Here is a 15,643-nt window from a genome sequence, read left to right on the forward strand (position 1 = left end):
GAGTCTTCTCAGGCCTAACTTTTGTAATGTGAGTTGTGTTAGGTTTGTTTTAAACATCTTTATTGAGAATTCATATACCATGAAATTTACCTACCTAGCGTGTATAGTTCAGTGGATTTTAGTATATTCACAGGTGTGCAACCATCACCACAATCTTAAGATTAGAATGTTTTCAGCAGCCCAGAAAGAAACCCTGTAAGTATTAGTGTCACTCCCCAGGCCTCCCCCACTCCCACCTCTGCAGCAGCCTTTGGCCCTCAGCAACTACTGGTCTGCACTCTTTGCCAGTAATTGGCTTACTACGGATATTCACGGAATATGCGCTGTGTGTTCCTGGTGACCAACTTCTTTCACATACATGATGTTGTCAACGCTCACCTGTGTCATGTCAGTACTTTGTTCTTCAGTCTTTTTTTGTGTGTGTATAGTATTAGGGATTGAACTCAGAGGCATTCTACCTCCAAGCTAAACCCCTAGCTCTATTTTATTATTTTTAAAATTTTGAAGCAGGGACTCACTAAATTGCATTGAGCCTTACTAAGTTACTAAGGCTGGCCACAAACCTGCAATCCTCCTGTCTCAGCCTCCTAAATACTGGGATTACAGGCATGCATCAACACACCCAACTTACTTCATTCTTTTTTATGGCTGAATGATATCCAATCCCATTATGTGAATGTACCTTATTTATCTGTTCATTAGTCAGTGGGCATTTGAGTTGTTTTTTTCTTCTGTTCATATATTGATAATCAAATAAAGGTTGCTAATCGAAGAAAAGGAGTCTGTGTAGATGGCATCCCTATAGGCAGAATTGTAACTGAACTTGTGAATTAAATCAGGGAACATTTGTTGAATTCTCAATGCTGCCAATTTGTATGTAAATTATTGCACTTATGATAATTGGATACTGTTTGGAGAAGAAATGCCAGTTGGAACAAATACAGGTATTCCCTACACCACGAGCCTCTGGGCCACCCTGGACATACATACTGGTAAATAAAGAAATTGGATGTAGATGCTGAAATGGCGGCCTTATGAGAGAATATGATAATAAGATTTTAAGGTAAAATCTGATAACTGGTACTCCAGGGACTGGCAGTCTTCATTCTACTTCAGTAATGTATAGAACTCACTTTACCTTCCGACTTTTTAAGCAGCGTGGCATGCTGAAGAGTTTGGACTCTGAGTGTGGCCCACACCTGTAATCCAACTACTTGGGAGACTGAAGCAGGAGGATTATAAATTTGAGGCCAGCCTAGGCAACATAGACCCTATCTCAAAGTAAGAAGAAACATAAAGAGGGCAGGACTCCCTGCCCTCTGGGTTCAATCCCCAGTATTGCAAAAAAGAAGAGGAGGAAAAAGAAGAAGAAAAGGAGTTTGTACCCTGGATCCCAATTGCTTGGGCTTAAATCTAAGTTTCTTTGCTATCTGCTCATGTGAAGTTGGACAGGTTACTTAGCTGTTCTGTCAGTTGGTCCCATGCAGAACGAGGGCGCGTGCCTCAGAATCTGTTGTGGGGGTGCCATGAGCGTGAGCTGAGCACGCACTGCCTGGTGCAGGGTGTGAGGTGTTCTAATGCTGTCGCCCATCTGTATTCTCCTAGCCCCTGCTATGGACAGTGCTATTACCCTGTGGCAGTTCCTCCTACAGCTCCTGCAGGAGCCTCGGAATGAGCACATGATCTGCTGGACCTCGAACAATGGGGAGTTCAAGCTTCTGCAGGCTGAAGAGGTGGCCCGTCTCTGGGGGATCCGCAAGAACAAGCCTAACATGAATTATGACAAACTCAGCCGAGCCCTGAGATACTACTACGTAAAGGTAATACATATCCCGTCCTGGTGCTGTACAAGAACTTCAAGCCAAGAACTGTTTCTTCTTTTCTGCTGTGGTTATAAGTACTCATGTCTTGGTTTATTTTAATGCATTTTAAGGCATTTTGATACATTATTTTATAGCTTCAACAGTTTAGAATTAGGATACAAGATGCAGCCGGGCGTGGTGGCGCACGCTTGTAATCCCAGCATTCGGGAGGCTGAGACCAGAGGATGGCAGTTCACAGACAGCCTCAGCTACTTAGTGAGGCCCTCTGCAACTCCGTGAGACCCGGTTTCAAAATAAAGAATAAAAAAAATATAGGGCAGGGGGTATATCTCGGAGGTCAAATGCCCCTGGGTTCCATCCCCAAAGCCGCCAAAAAAAAAAAAAAAAACAAGATGCAAACTTTTATTTAGTAACCTATTCTCCTTGTGCAATTGCAGTTTTGTCCTGTACTGAAAAAGTATAGGACTGTAATATACAAAAAGGGAATTTGAGATTGCTGAGGATAAATATTCTCGTTGTCATAATATACTTTAAAAATGATCACTTGACCCGACGTGGTGGTGCTTGCTTATAATTCCAGTACTTGGGAGGCTGAGACAGGAGGATTGCTCAGGTTCGAAGCCAGCCTCAGTTACTTAGTGAGGCTCTCCACAATTTAGTGAGACCCTGTTTCCCAATAAGATATAAAAAATAAGTCTGGGAGTATAGCCCAGAGGTAAAAGACCCGTGGATTACATCCCCAGTTCTACACACACAAAAATCATGTAACCTTATTTTTGTAGCTTTACTTAATTTTTTTTGTTGTAGTTTAACCCAGGGAACACAAATTAATACAAAAAGAACATCTATTTATACATAAAGTAGATTTACTTTTGTGTGTGTGTTTATAGTACTGGGGATCAAACCCAGGGGCATTCTACTTCCAAGCTATATCCCTAGCCCCATTTTTTTTTTTTTTTTAAACAAGTTCTTGCTAGGTTGATGGAAGTCTCACCACTTGCTGAGGCTGTCCTCAAACCTGCATGCCTCCTGCCTTTGCCTCCCAAGTACTAGAATTACAGGCATGTACCACTGCACCTGGCTCATAGACTTGATTTCTTAGTTACAATTGAATTTTTGGGGGGGTACAGAGGATTAAACTCGGATGTTTTAACCCCCAGCCCCAAAAATTATTTTTTGTTTTGAAACAGTCAGAAACAGTCTCACTAAGTTGTTAAAGCTGTCCTTGAACTTGTGATCCTCCTGTCTCGGCTTCCCAAGTACTAGGAGTACAGGCTTGGGCCAACATGCCCAGCTAATTGTATTTTAACGAGAGAACGGAGGAAAATAATAGTCTAAAGGATAGGGTTAGAATAAGAATCCAACTGTAATCCCAGTTACTGTTCCCTGTCCCCAAGGAAGAGGGTCCAAAGTTTAAGTCCAACCCCGGCAACTTTATTTATTTATTTATTTATTTATTTATTTATTTATTTATTTATTTATTTTGTGGTACTAGGGGTGGAACCCAGGGGCTTTTCTACCTCCGGGCTATACTCCCAGACCTATTTTATACTTTATTTGGAAACAGGGTCTCACTAAGTTTCTAAGAGCCTCACTCAGTGGCTGAGGCTGGCTTTGAACCTGTGCGATCCTCCTGATTCAGCCTCCCAAGTGCAGGGATGACAAGCGTGTACCACCACACCCGGCTCAACCCCAGCAACTTTAATGAGACCTAGTCTCAAATTTTTAAAAAAGCCCCAGAGATGTAATTTAGTGGTAGTGCACCCCTCTGTTCAACTCCCAGTACTGGGAAACGGGGGTCAGCTTTCCTGTATATGATGGTAAGAGTAAGAGTCCTTTGGGATTTCTGAAGGAAGTAGAAACCCTACAGATGTACTGTTCTAAATAGCTTTTTTAAGTTGGGTGTGGTGGCCCATGCTTACAATCCCAGCATTTGAGAGGCTGAGACCGATGGCGGTTTGATTTGTGTACAGCTTCAGCTGCTTACCAGTTCTCAAGTAGAGAACCTTGCTAGGTCAGTTTTTTCATGAGCTATGGGACATAAGTTTACAGGTAAGTTTAAGAATACTTATTTTCTTTACCTACAGAATATCATCAAAAAAGTGAATGGTCAGAAGTTTGTGTACAAGTTTGTCTCTTACCCAGAGATTTTGAAAATGGATCCAATGACAGTGGGTAGGATTGAGGGAGACTTTGAAACTCTGAACTCCAGTGAAGTCAGTAGCAGTTCCAAAGAGGTGGAGAATGGCGGGAAAGAGAAACCATCCCAGCCTGGTGCCAAGACCTCTAGCCGCAATGACTACATACATTCTGGCTTGTATTCTTCATTTACCCTCAACTCTTTAAACACCTCCAGTAAGAAGCTTTTCAAGTTAAAGATGGAGAATCCAGCTGAGAAACTGGCAGAGAAAAAGTCTCCCCAGGAGCCAGCACCATCTGTCATCAAATTTGTGACAACCCCCTCTAAGAAGCCACCCTTGGAGCCTGTTGCTGTCGCCATTTCAAGTGGCTCAAGTGTTTCTCCTTCTTCTGAAGAAACCATCCAAGCATTAGAGACCCTGGTCTCCCCCAAACTGCCTCCCCTGGAGGCCCCAGCCTCCACATCCACTGCAGCTACAGTTTTCACCCCCACACCCCCTGTGCCATCTCTTCCCCCTTCCTTGAAGGAGCTTCCTAGGACACCTTCTCCACCGCTGAGTGCTAACCCGGAGGTCGACACAGACATTGATTCAGTGGCTTCTCAGCCAATGGAACTTGCAGAGAACTTGTCACTGGAGTCTAAAAACGAGGATTCAGCTTTGCCAGAAAAGGACAAAACAAATAACTCGAGATCCAAGAAACCCAAAGGGTTAGAGCTGGCGCCCACGCTTGTGATCACAGGCAGCGACCCCAGCCCACTGGGAATATTAAGCCCATCTCTCCCGACTGCTTCTCTTACACCAGCACTTTTTTCCCAGGTAACTCACTTTTTATTTATGGTGTCATAGTTTGCATTTATTCTACTTTTTAAAACAAATGTAGAATTTATACCTGCAAGGTTGTTTTTTGTCACTTAGGTTTGTCTTAGGTTATATAAGACCCTGTAAAGTAACCCAATTCCTCACCTCTACTAGGGTTACCAAAATAAAAAGTTTGGAGTAGTGTCTGTAAAAATACATTGTTCTACAAGTAAGTAAATATTTTGTTTTTTTCTCCTTTCTAAAGAAAGTAAACTTTTTTTCTCTCATTGTCTTTTGGTTTTATAAAACTATTGGCATCTTATGAAAAAAAAAAACAACAGTGATGTTAGAAAACATTAGGTCTTGGGAGCTTTAAGGAAAAGACTGGCCTGATGTTGAGTAACAGGTCTATTTAGTTACATTAGGTATTTATTAACTTGCTCGTCTTGTAGAACATTTTAATAGATTACTCCCAGACCATCTCTTTGTTAAAGAAGGAACATGCTGCTGACTCAGTTACCCATTATTCCTTTGTACCTGAATTTAGTTTGGTTTTTCTATTTGGGAAAGACCCTATAAAAGTTGTTTAAAGAAGCGTTATTTTGACTTTATTTTTCATAGGTTATAAAAATGATATCTGAGATTTTTATCATGATAAACTTTCAGACCTAGATATACTTGGAGCAGAGAATAAATACAGCATTTAAGTTCAGTTTGTATGCAGATTTATATACAACTTAGTTCCTTGTATACTAGGCAAGGCTAAAGCATAATTCTAATAGGTCATCTCATGGGTATTTTTCTGTATTGCAGACGCCCATCTTATTGACTCCAAGCCCCTTGCTCTCCAGTATCCACTTTTGGAGCACTCTCAGCCCTGTGGCTCCCCTGAGTCCTGCCAGATTGCAAGGTGCTAACACACTTTTTCAGGTAAATTTCACAAATCTGTGTTTTGTAATTGGGGCTTGTTAAATAAAGAAATAGCAAAAATGCAGTGTCCCGTGCTTCAGTTTAATCATATGACCTGTACTTAATAAATAACTCTTTAAATTTTATTTTTTAATTTCTACATGTGGATTTTCCAGCCATCAAGCACCTTGGATTAATACTGACAGAAGTTTCCTTTTCATTATTATGTACATGCATTTGATTTAGACTAAGAATTGTTTAATACTGAGATTTTGAGCCCACCCCAATTTTTTTTTTTTTTTTTTTTGGTGGTACAGGAGATTGAACCCAGGGGTTTCTACCACTGAGCTATCTCCCATCCCTATTTTATTTTTATTTTGAAATAAGGTCTTGCTATGTTGATGAGAGTCTCTTATCTCCTGAGATTATCCTCGAACCTGAGATTTTCCTATTTTAGCCTTCCAAGTACTGGGATTACAGGTGTGCACCACCACACCCAGCTCCAAATTTTTATTTTTATTTTAAACACTAGACATTATAAAAAGCAAAACAAGCTGAGTGTGGTGGCACATGCCTATAATCCTAATACTTGGGAGGCTGAGACAGAAGGATCGGGTTTCATAGACAGCCTCAGTTACTACTTAGTGAGGCCCTTTGCAACTCAGTGAGACCCTGTTTCAAAATAAAGACTCAAAAAAAAGGGCTGGGGGTATAGCTTGGAAGTAGAATGCTTCTGGGTTCCATCCCCAGACCCACCAAAAAAAAAAAAAAAAAAAAAGAATAGGGCTGGGGGTGTAGCTCGAAATAGAATACCCCTGAATTCATTCCTCAGTACCACATATATACACCACACACACCTACCCACCCACCCCTGGGTACAATACAGTGTGTCTATAGTCCCAGCTGCATTGGAGGTTGAGACAAGAAAATCACTAGAGCTCGGGGAGTCAGGACCAGCCTGGGTACATAGCTCTTGGTCTCAAAAGCAAACACACACACACACACGCCTTTCAATGGGTTTATACCTTTATTGTAACTTGAAAACATCTTGAAGTGAAAATTGGTTTAGTTAGGCAGTGTCATACCTGTAATCTCAGTGTGTAAGAATCTGAGAAGCTGAGCCTGATGGCTCACGCTTGTAATCCTAGTACCTGAGAGGCTGAAACAGGATGATCATGGGTTCCTGCGAACCTCAGCAATTTGTGCGGCCCTCTGCAACTTAGTGAGACCCTGTTTCAAAATAAGAATAAAATAGGTCTGGGGGTGTAGCTCAGAGGTAGAATGCCCCTAGGTTCTAATCCTAGTAACACACACACACACACCAAGGAAGGAGGACTGAAGCTTTGAGGCTAGCCTCTGAAATTTACTAAGACTCTGTTTCATTTCTGAGACTGGCCCCAAAAGATCCTCCTATCTCAGCCTTCCAAGTTCTGGGATTACAGGTGTGCACCACTGTACCTGGAGAGACCCTGTTTCTGAATAAAATAAAAAGGATTAGGGGTGTAGTTTAATGGAAGAGTGCTTGCCTAGTATATGTGAGGCCCTGGCTTCAATGCCCAGTACTAGAAAAAAAAAAGAAAAGAAAAGAAAAGAAAATGATGCATGTAATAAACCTAAGCCACTGACCGTTATCTCTTGGCAGTGCAATGCGCAGTAGGGTGTGGGTTGTTTTCCCTTGTGGTCCAGTGGTTGACTAGAAGCTGTGTCTATTGCCACCCAGCATCACAAGAAAATAGCATGCTGTACAACACTAATCTGGGAAAAGATTAAAATTCAATGTGTGGTATCTGCTGAGTGTGTATGGCTTTTGCACTGTCATATACACTCAGTCATGACAAGTCAGGGACTATGTTGTGTTTACATATAAAAACACATATACACAGACAGCTATGCATTGTTTAATGATACCTCTGAGAAAGGTGTCATTAGATGATTTTGTTATGTGATCATCATAGTCAACTTGGAGAAGCCTAGATGGTGTGGTCCGAGCTATCAGATATGTATATATATGTCAAGCACAAGATGAATGTGAAATGTGAGGCTGCTGCAGTTGTAACACAGCACACTGTCTTACAGCGAATATTTACAAGTAGAAGGAATACGGTCTAAAATAGCAAGTAAAAGTTTATTATGGTAAATACATAACCCAGTAGCAGCCGTTCACTCCTGAGCATTAGGCACTGCACATCACTGCGTGTGCTGCGCTTGCTGTATCTCTGGCAGAACGCAGGCTTGCTCACAAGACACGAGTGATGCAGTGCGCTACGGAATTAGAACAGCAGCAGTGTTAGGTGAGAGGGAATTTTCAGCATTGCTTTATTTATTTACTTACTGATACTATAGCTCTATTTCTGAGCTACACCTCCTGCTATTTTTAATTTTTTTTAAATTTTGAAACGGGGTCTTGATGTTGCTGAGGGTATTGATAAGCTGCTGAGGCTGGTCTTGAACCTATGATCCTCCTGTCTTAGCCTCCCAAGTTTTGGGACTACAAATGTGCACCATCACACTTGGCTTACTCTTTTGGGGGAACACTGTTGTATATATGGCTTCTCATTGATCAGTGTGTCATTATGTGAGCCAGGCTCGGTGGAGCAGTCCTGTAATTCCAGTACCTGGGGGCTAAGACAGGAGGATCCAGATTCGTGGCCAACCTCAACTACTTAGGCCCTTTACAACTCAGTGAGACCTTGTTTCCAAAAAAAAAAAAAAAAGAATAAAAAATTGGGCTGGGGGTATAGCTCGGAGGTAGAATGTCCCTGAGTTCTATCCCCAGTACTGCTAAATAAATAAATAAATAAATAAATAATAGGGCTGTGGGTGAGGTTCCCAGATAGAATGCCTTTGTAGCCCCCACAAAACTCATTATGTGGCACAGGACTTTGTGTCTGTGGGAGACTTCTGGATATAGGTTTTCTTTTTAAAATTTGATTTAACATAATATTTTACATTCTCTCTTCCTCCTTCCCCCCCTCTTTCTTTTGTAGTACTGGGAATTGGACCTGGGGGGATTCCCCCTCTGAGCTATAATCCCAATTGTATTTTTATTTCTTTCTTATTTTTAAATTTTTTGCAGTATTGGGGATGGAACCCAGGGTCATTCTACCTCTGAGCTACACCCACAGCTCTGTTTTTTATTCTTTATTTTGAAACAGGGTCTCACTGAGTTGCAAAGGGCCTCCCTAAATAGCTGAGGCTGTCTGTTAACTGTAATCCTGCTGTCTGAACTTCCTGAATGCTGGGATTATGAGCATGTACCACCATGCCCAGGTCCAACACTATTTTATATTTTATTTTTGTGATACTGGGGTTTAAACCCAGGGGCATTCTACCTCCAAACTATACCCCTAGCATGATATTTTTTTCTTTATTTTGAAACAGGATCTCACTAAGTTGCAGAAGGCCTCACTAAGGAGTTTAGGCTGGCCATGAAACTGCGATCCTCCTGTCTCAGCCTCCCAAATGCTGGGGTTACAGGTGTGTGCTACCATGCCTAGTTGATTTTTTTTATTTTGAAGTAGGGTCTAAGTTGGTAAGACTCTCATTAAGTTGCTGAGGCTGCCCTAGAATCTGCAATCCTCCTGTCTCAGCATCCCAAGTACTGGGATTATAAATGTGCACTACCACACCCAGCTTTAACCTATGTATTTAAGGTGCTCATATATGTTGATTTTGAGTTAGCCCTATTTTATATTTTAGTTTGAAACAGGGTCTTGCTAAGTCACTGAGGCTGGCTTCAAACCCACGATCCTCAGCCTCCCAAGTACCTTAGTTACAGGCAAGCACCACCATGTCTGGCTGCTTTCCTCTATTTAAGGAAAAAAGAAAATTGTAGCCTCTTACTTGGGAGACTGAGAAAGGAGGCTCTGGGTTCGTGGACAGCCTCAGCTACTTAGTGAGGCCTTCTGCAACTCAGTGAGGCCCTGTTTGAAAGTAAATGAGTAAGATAGAGCCGGGAGTATAGATTGGAGGTAGACTGCCCCGGGTTCCAACCCTGGCACCTAAAAATATATATATATAGCCGGGCGTGGTTGTGCACGCTTGTAATCCCCGTGCTTGGGAGGCTGAGACAGGAGGATTGCACAGGTTCGAAGCCAGCCTCAGCTACTTAGTGAGGCTCTCAGCAACTTAGTGAGACCCTGTTTCCATAAAATATAAAAAAGGTCTGGGAGTATAGCCTGGAGGTAAAAAGCCTCTGGGTTCCACCCCCAGTACCACCAAAAAAAAAAAAAAAAAAAAAATATATATATATATATGTATGTATGTATGTATGTATGTATGTATGTATGTATATATAGTCTTTCTTTATCTTTTTCTTCAGGGTCGGGGATAGAACCTTAGGCATGCTAAGCAGAAAAACAGGAGCTCCACCATTGAACTATTTCCTCCTTTTCTACTTTTGCAAAAATTTCTGAATAATAATAATAATAGTAATAATAATAATAATTAGTAGTAGTAGTAGTAGTATTGCTATTATTATTATTTTGGTGGTACTGGGGTTCCTGGAAACCCTTCTACCTCTGGGCTGCACTCCCAGATCTATTTTTATATTCTTATTTGGAAACAGGGTCTCTTAAGCCAGCACAGCTTGTGGCTTCAAACCTGCGCGATCCTCCTGTCTCTGCCTCCCAAGCGCAGGGAGTACAAGCCTGCGCCACCACGCCTGGCTAATTTCTGAATTATTGATTGGATTAAATAGTAAGAGTTTTCCATATTTCTTTTTATTTATTCATTCATTTATTTATTTTGTGGTACTGGGGATTGAACCAGACGTTCCATCTCCATCCTACATCTCCAGCCATTTTTATTTTTTGTTTTGTTTTGAAATGGGGCCTCACTGTATCTGATGCTGGCCTTGAACAACCTCCCAACTACTAGGATTACAGGCATGTGCCACCACACCTGGCTAGTCTCAGTACTTAGGAGGTTGAGACAAGAGGATTGCAGGTTCAAAGCCAGCCTTAGCAGTTTAGTGAGAGACTCCCAGCAACTTAGTGAGACCTTGTTTCCAAGTTAAAAAAAAAAAATAGGGCTGGGGATGTCGTTTGGAAGTAGAATGCCCTGGAGTTCCATCCCCAGCACAAAAGTTTTTTATTATTGTTACCTCATATTCTCCTATGCTAAACAGTTACTGTCTTTGCCGTATGAGCTACTGCGGAAGGGAAGGCCGTGACTTTCTGCCTCAGGGAATGTCATAGGGACAGAGTGAAAGTCAGGATTGAGTAATCGGCTGATAATGTGTTCTATTTTCTCTTTTAGTTTCCTTCTGTATTGAACAGTCATGGGCCATTCACTCTGTCTGGGCTGGATGGACCTTCTACTCCTGGCCCGTTTTCCCCAGATCTACAGAAGACATAACCTATGCAGAATCAGAGAACCGAGGAACAAAAAAACAGGCATATTCAGCATGACTGCATTTGCAGTGAGAGATTGGTAGTTCTGCGATGTTGTTAATATACAGTTGTGATTTTTGTCATTTCCCATCAAAACATCTTTATATGATTCCCTTTGAGTAGGACTCAAGACAGACTATATGTAAAAATGCCTTAATTGGAGTTTAAACTCCACCTCCCTTTCTCTCTCTCTCTCTCTCTCTCTCTCTCTTTTTTTTTCCTTTTTTTGTATTTTGAGCTTTTGCTAAAGTAATTCTTGGTTGGGTTTAGCAGCTATGCCTTCAAGAGTGATTTAAGAACAAAATTATTCCTCCTGGTTATTGGGACCCATTTGCCAGGAAAAATGTATGCTGAGAGTCTACTTAAAAGAAATACTAGTTTAATGAAACTGGCCATATGTTTAGGACTAAGTGTGCTCTGTTGAGTGACTAAAAGTGAGCTGTTCATAAGCAGTGGGAGAAAGAACTGTTCATACAAAGTGAGGTTGGAGCACCACTGTCGGGGAGATGGTGTCTGCTGTGAACCGTAACATGTGTAAGCAGCTCCACAGAAAGGCATCTTGTTGACATTTATTCAGGGTGAGTCTCTTGGCCATATGCATGGTCTTATCTGAACCTGTCAACAGGGCATGGAGCTAGTCTATTTCACCATAAGGTTTGTCAATCTGGGGTTTATGCATCCAGCACAGAAATCTCTGCTTTCTGAATGGCGCAGTTGTGTACCTGTGGAATAAAACACGGTAAATGGGGACTTTGAGGGGAGCTGGACTTGGGTCTTGAAAACTGGAAGCATCTCTTAACTAAAAGGTTTGATTACCTTGAAGCAACACGTGGCCTTTTCGCAGTTGGAAGGTAGCCAGAGTAAAGGACTCTTTTTCTCTTTTGTCCGTTGAGCCCCATTTCTGCTGTATATTTAGCATCTTTCCTTTTAAATTGGAAGTCCCTGGAGTTATGACAGCGTGAAGGTAGTTAGGAAGGTGGAATGCCAAGTGAAGCCTTCTCGCCAGTAGGGAGGTAAAGATGGGCTTATTTCTTTCAGTTTTAGTAATTAGGAATGAGCAGATCTCATTTGGCAATGCTCATGCATAAGGTTGGATTGTTTATGTTAGTAAGAGATGTAGGCTTTCATCTCTATTACCAGATTTATAACATATTACTGTATGGTAATCAGTGTCAGATACAGACAGTGTTGATCCCCCCAGACTGAATCATACCAACATCACCATAGAATCTTTTGAAAAATTTGACTTAAAAGCCCAGGACTACATTACATGCTGCCTCCACTGCAGTCCCATTAAACTGGTCTTGCAACCCTGTAATTGAATGACAAAAACTAAGTGGAAGGAGGGAATAAGGACTTGGGGGCTCAAAATGATAAGGATATAGCCTACCATCTTCCAGATACACGTTTGCTTTAAATTTCACGTATATACGGTGTAGAAAGCTCCTGAATAAGACATCTGTGCTAGTTCAGTAGCGGCGGAGGACGACACCCGGTGAGCTGCCTTAAGATGTGCAGTGTTGGAGACCTGTTACTGGTTCATTGTGCTAATCAGCTTTGTCTGTTCCTGAGATGTGCAATAATAGTATTGGAAGGTAGAGGTCAGTAACGATGGGAACAGACACATGAGGTTTTCTCCCCACAATAAGTTGTGAACTTGGCATGCATGTTTGAGATTAGGTTCCTCAGCAGCTCTTTGGAATAGTTTTACTAGGTTAATGTTTTATACCGTAAGTAAATCTTGATGGTGAGTTTAACTAGATGCTTTAAATTCTGAAAGCACAAAGGTATTTTATCTTCTCGAATTAAAGGAGAAAAGCCATTGGTTTGTTTTCACAGATGATATATTTGGTAATTTACTGTCTCAGCACAGAGGTGCCTTGGAACCAAGGGCACCATTAAAACTCATAGCAACTTCCTAGGAAGCTGCTGGGGCCTCTCTGCTGAAGCCCATACAGTGGCGCCTCTGAGAGGTATGAGGCCTTAGGAGGTAGATGGTCATCTGCTTTCTCTTGAGATCAGCTAATTTGGGGAAGCACATGTGTGCAGGAGTGTGTATGAGTGTGTGTGTCCTATTTTAAGTCAAAGTTTACAACCTTAGCAAGTGTGTGAGGCAGACAGTTCTATTTGTAGAGTACCTCTTTCCTAGAAGTCTCAGCTTCATGTTCTTTTGACTATCCATAGAATTCTTTTTAGCTTCAGAAGGTGACATACCACTCAAGATCTGTATTCACTGGAGAGACGTGCATTTGGGAGCTTGGCTGGTACTCATCACGAGTCGTTTTGCCCGGATGATCGCAGGTGGGGAAGCCGCGGTTAAAGTCGAGGAGCAGGCTCATGGGGTTGGGGGACATCTTCTGTGAAAACTTTTTTCTGCTCTGGCTCCTCCCTGTCCATTTAGTCATTTGCTGGAAAACCTTTTACAACCAGGATCCCTGAGGTGGTGGGGGAAGCCCTCAGTGTGTGGACTTTGCCTTTTCCCATGATGTACGTTACTCCCTCTGCAGCTGATTTCAAGCCCCCACCGTGGAGCTGCACAAGGGTCTGCACAGTGGCCTTGGAGGCAGTGCCAGCAGACCTCTCCACTTGGGTGGGTTCACAGAAGTTCCACAAAGTCTTGTTCATATGCTGATTTTTAAAGGTAAAAAATTAAAATCCCATGTCTGAATTGAGTAATCTTTTTATTTTTTTTAACACGTCACAGTGCTTTTGTGATGTTGTATTTCTCATGGCATATTTTATGTTTAAACAAAGGTAGGGATTTTATTTTTTTAAATTTATACCTAATTAAGAATCTAGCCATCAAAAAGTTAACCTTATGCTTTTTATAGTTAAAATATTGGTTTAATTTCCTCCATATACATTTTTACCTGTTAAAATATATAGGTATAATTTTTCTTCTTCACGTGTTGGTTGGGAAAGCAAGCCCATGCATGAGCCTATATAGGGTGCTGGATTTTTTTTTTTTTAAACTGGAAAATTCCTTGAAGATTTACATACTATGCAAGAGATCCAAAATGGTAGGACTGGCTGTTAATAAGTGGGATGCTCGGGATGCTGAAGCTCTGACTCCACACTGTTAATGATGTCACTGTGGCCCCGGTCATGCCGGCTGGTACAACGCTGCTGAACTTCTTCAGTGCTTCATCCTGCTCTCAGAATCTGCATTATGATTCCCAAAATCCCGGAAAGTAACTTTATGTTTTTAGTGAGTTAAGTGTCTTCAGAGGCATGCTGTGGTATTTTAGAAAAGCATTCTCCAGCTTTTTTGAACGTATACCTGATCAGTATATTTTTGAACACAGAAACTTTCCCTATTAAAAATTCACAGGTTCTTGTTATATGCAGCGGTACCATTGTAATGTGTACTCTAAAACATACACAAAAATAGAGGAGAAGGATGGCTCAAGGAGTAAGCGTTGAGTCACAGTTCTGACGAGCTCCTCCTGCAGCCTGCTCCATGGTCTTGTGACCTATGAGCACATAGTCTACTGAGACCATTGATTCAGGGTATTGCTTCTCAGTTGAATCTTGAAATATGTCTGGTTTTTCTTTGATATGTGGGAAAGTTCTCAAAGAGACTTGGAATTTTTCTGAAGAGCTTGTCATCCACTTCTGAAATTAATTCTTTTTCATAAGTTGCCAAATTACAACCTATTCCCAAATGTTTTCCAGAGCTTTACGCATATTATTATTATTATTATTATTATTATTTTTTTTTTTTTTTTTTTTTTTGGTGGTACTGGGGTTCCTGGAAGCCCTTTTACCTCCGGGCTACATTCCCAGACCTATTTTATATTTTTTTTTATTTGGAAACAGGGTCTTTTAAGCCAGTGAGGCTGACTCCGAACCAGCGCGATCCTCCTGTCTCCGCCTCCCAGGTGCAGGGATGACAAGCATGCGCCACCATGCCTGGCTGCGCATATTATTTTTGATAGCCTGTTGTCTCTACATATTAGGTATGGCTCAATTTTTTATTTTACTAGTCTGCTTACAAACTTCTTTTGGCCTTCTGTTACATTTTACCAACAAACTCAGAATTTTTTGAAGTTGCTTTATGCTAAAATATATAACAGCTTCTACTTTCTTGCTGTATTAGTAAGTTTTTTATTTTATTTTTTTTTAATTTGTGACATTTCAGCCGGGTGTAGTAGTGCACGCTTATAATCCCAGCATTTGGAAGGCTGAGACAGGAGGATCGTGGTTCAAGGCCAGCCTCAGCTACTTCTTAGTGAGGCTCTTTGCAACTCAGTGAGACCCTGTTTCAAAATGAAGAATAAAAATATAGGGCTGGGGTTGTAGCTTAGAGGTAGAAAGCCCCTGGGTTTCATTCCCATTACACAAAAAAATTGTGACATTTCAGCATCTGAAGGAGTACCTTTTCTTGATGGGCCTGTCTGTTCTATCAGTCTGTTTGATTATATATATATATATATATATATATACACACACACACACACACACACACACACACACATACATCCATATCCATATCCATGCCAGTTATCTAGAATTGTTCTGAGGGGCCCTACTTAGGTGTGGAATCAAGTGTGATGAGGCAGGACTTTGGGCAGAACCT

At 41.4% G+C, this 15,643-nt stretch overlaps 1 protein-coding gene across 2 annotated transcripts; it reads left to right on the plus strand.

The window, feature by feature from the left end:
• Positions 1-1,613: 1,613 nt before the first annotated feature.
• ELK4 (ETS transcription factor ELK4) lies at positions 1,614-11,029 on the plus strand (the record flags this gene model as incomplete). Of its 2 annotated transcripts, XM_080699593.1 has the most annotated exons (4): positions 1,614-1,820; positions 3,911-4,780; positions 5,576-5,692; positions 10,931-11,029. In XM_080699593.1, 4 exons carry the CDS (start codon positions 1,614-1,616, stop codon positions 11,027-11,029), a joined length of 1,293 nt encoding a protein of 430 aa, XP_080555719.1. The 2 variants fall into 2 exon arrangements, with proteins under 2 accessions (XP_080555719.1, XP_080555720.1); XM_080699594.1 differs by lacking the exon at positions 3,911-4,780.
• Between the last annotated feature and the right edge of the window lie 4,614 nt (positions 11,030-15,643).

This window comes from Muscardinus avellanarius (assembly GCF_963383645.1).
Source record: "Muscardinus avellanarius genome assembly, chromosome: 7".
NCBI classification, from domain to species: Eukaryota; Metazoa; Chordata; class Mammalia; order Rodentia; family Gliridae; genus Muscardinus; species Muscardinus avellanarius.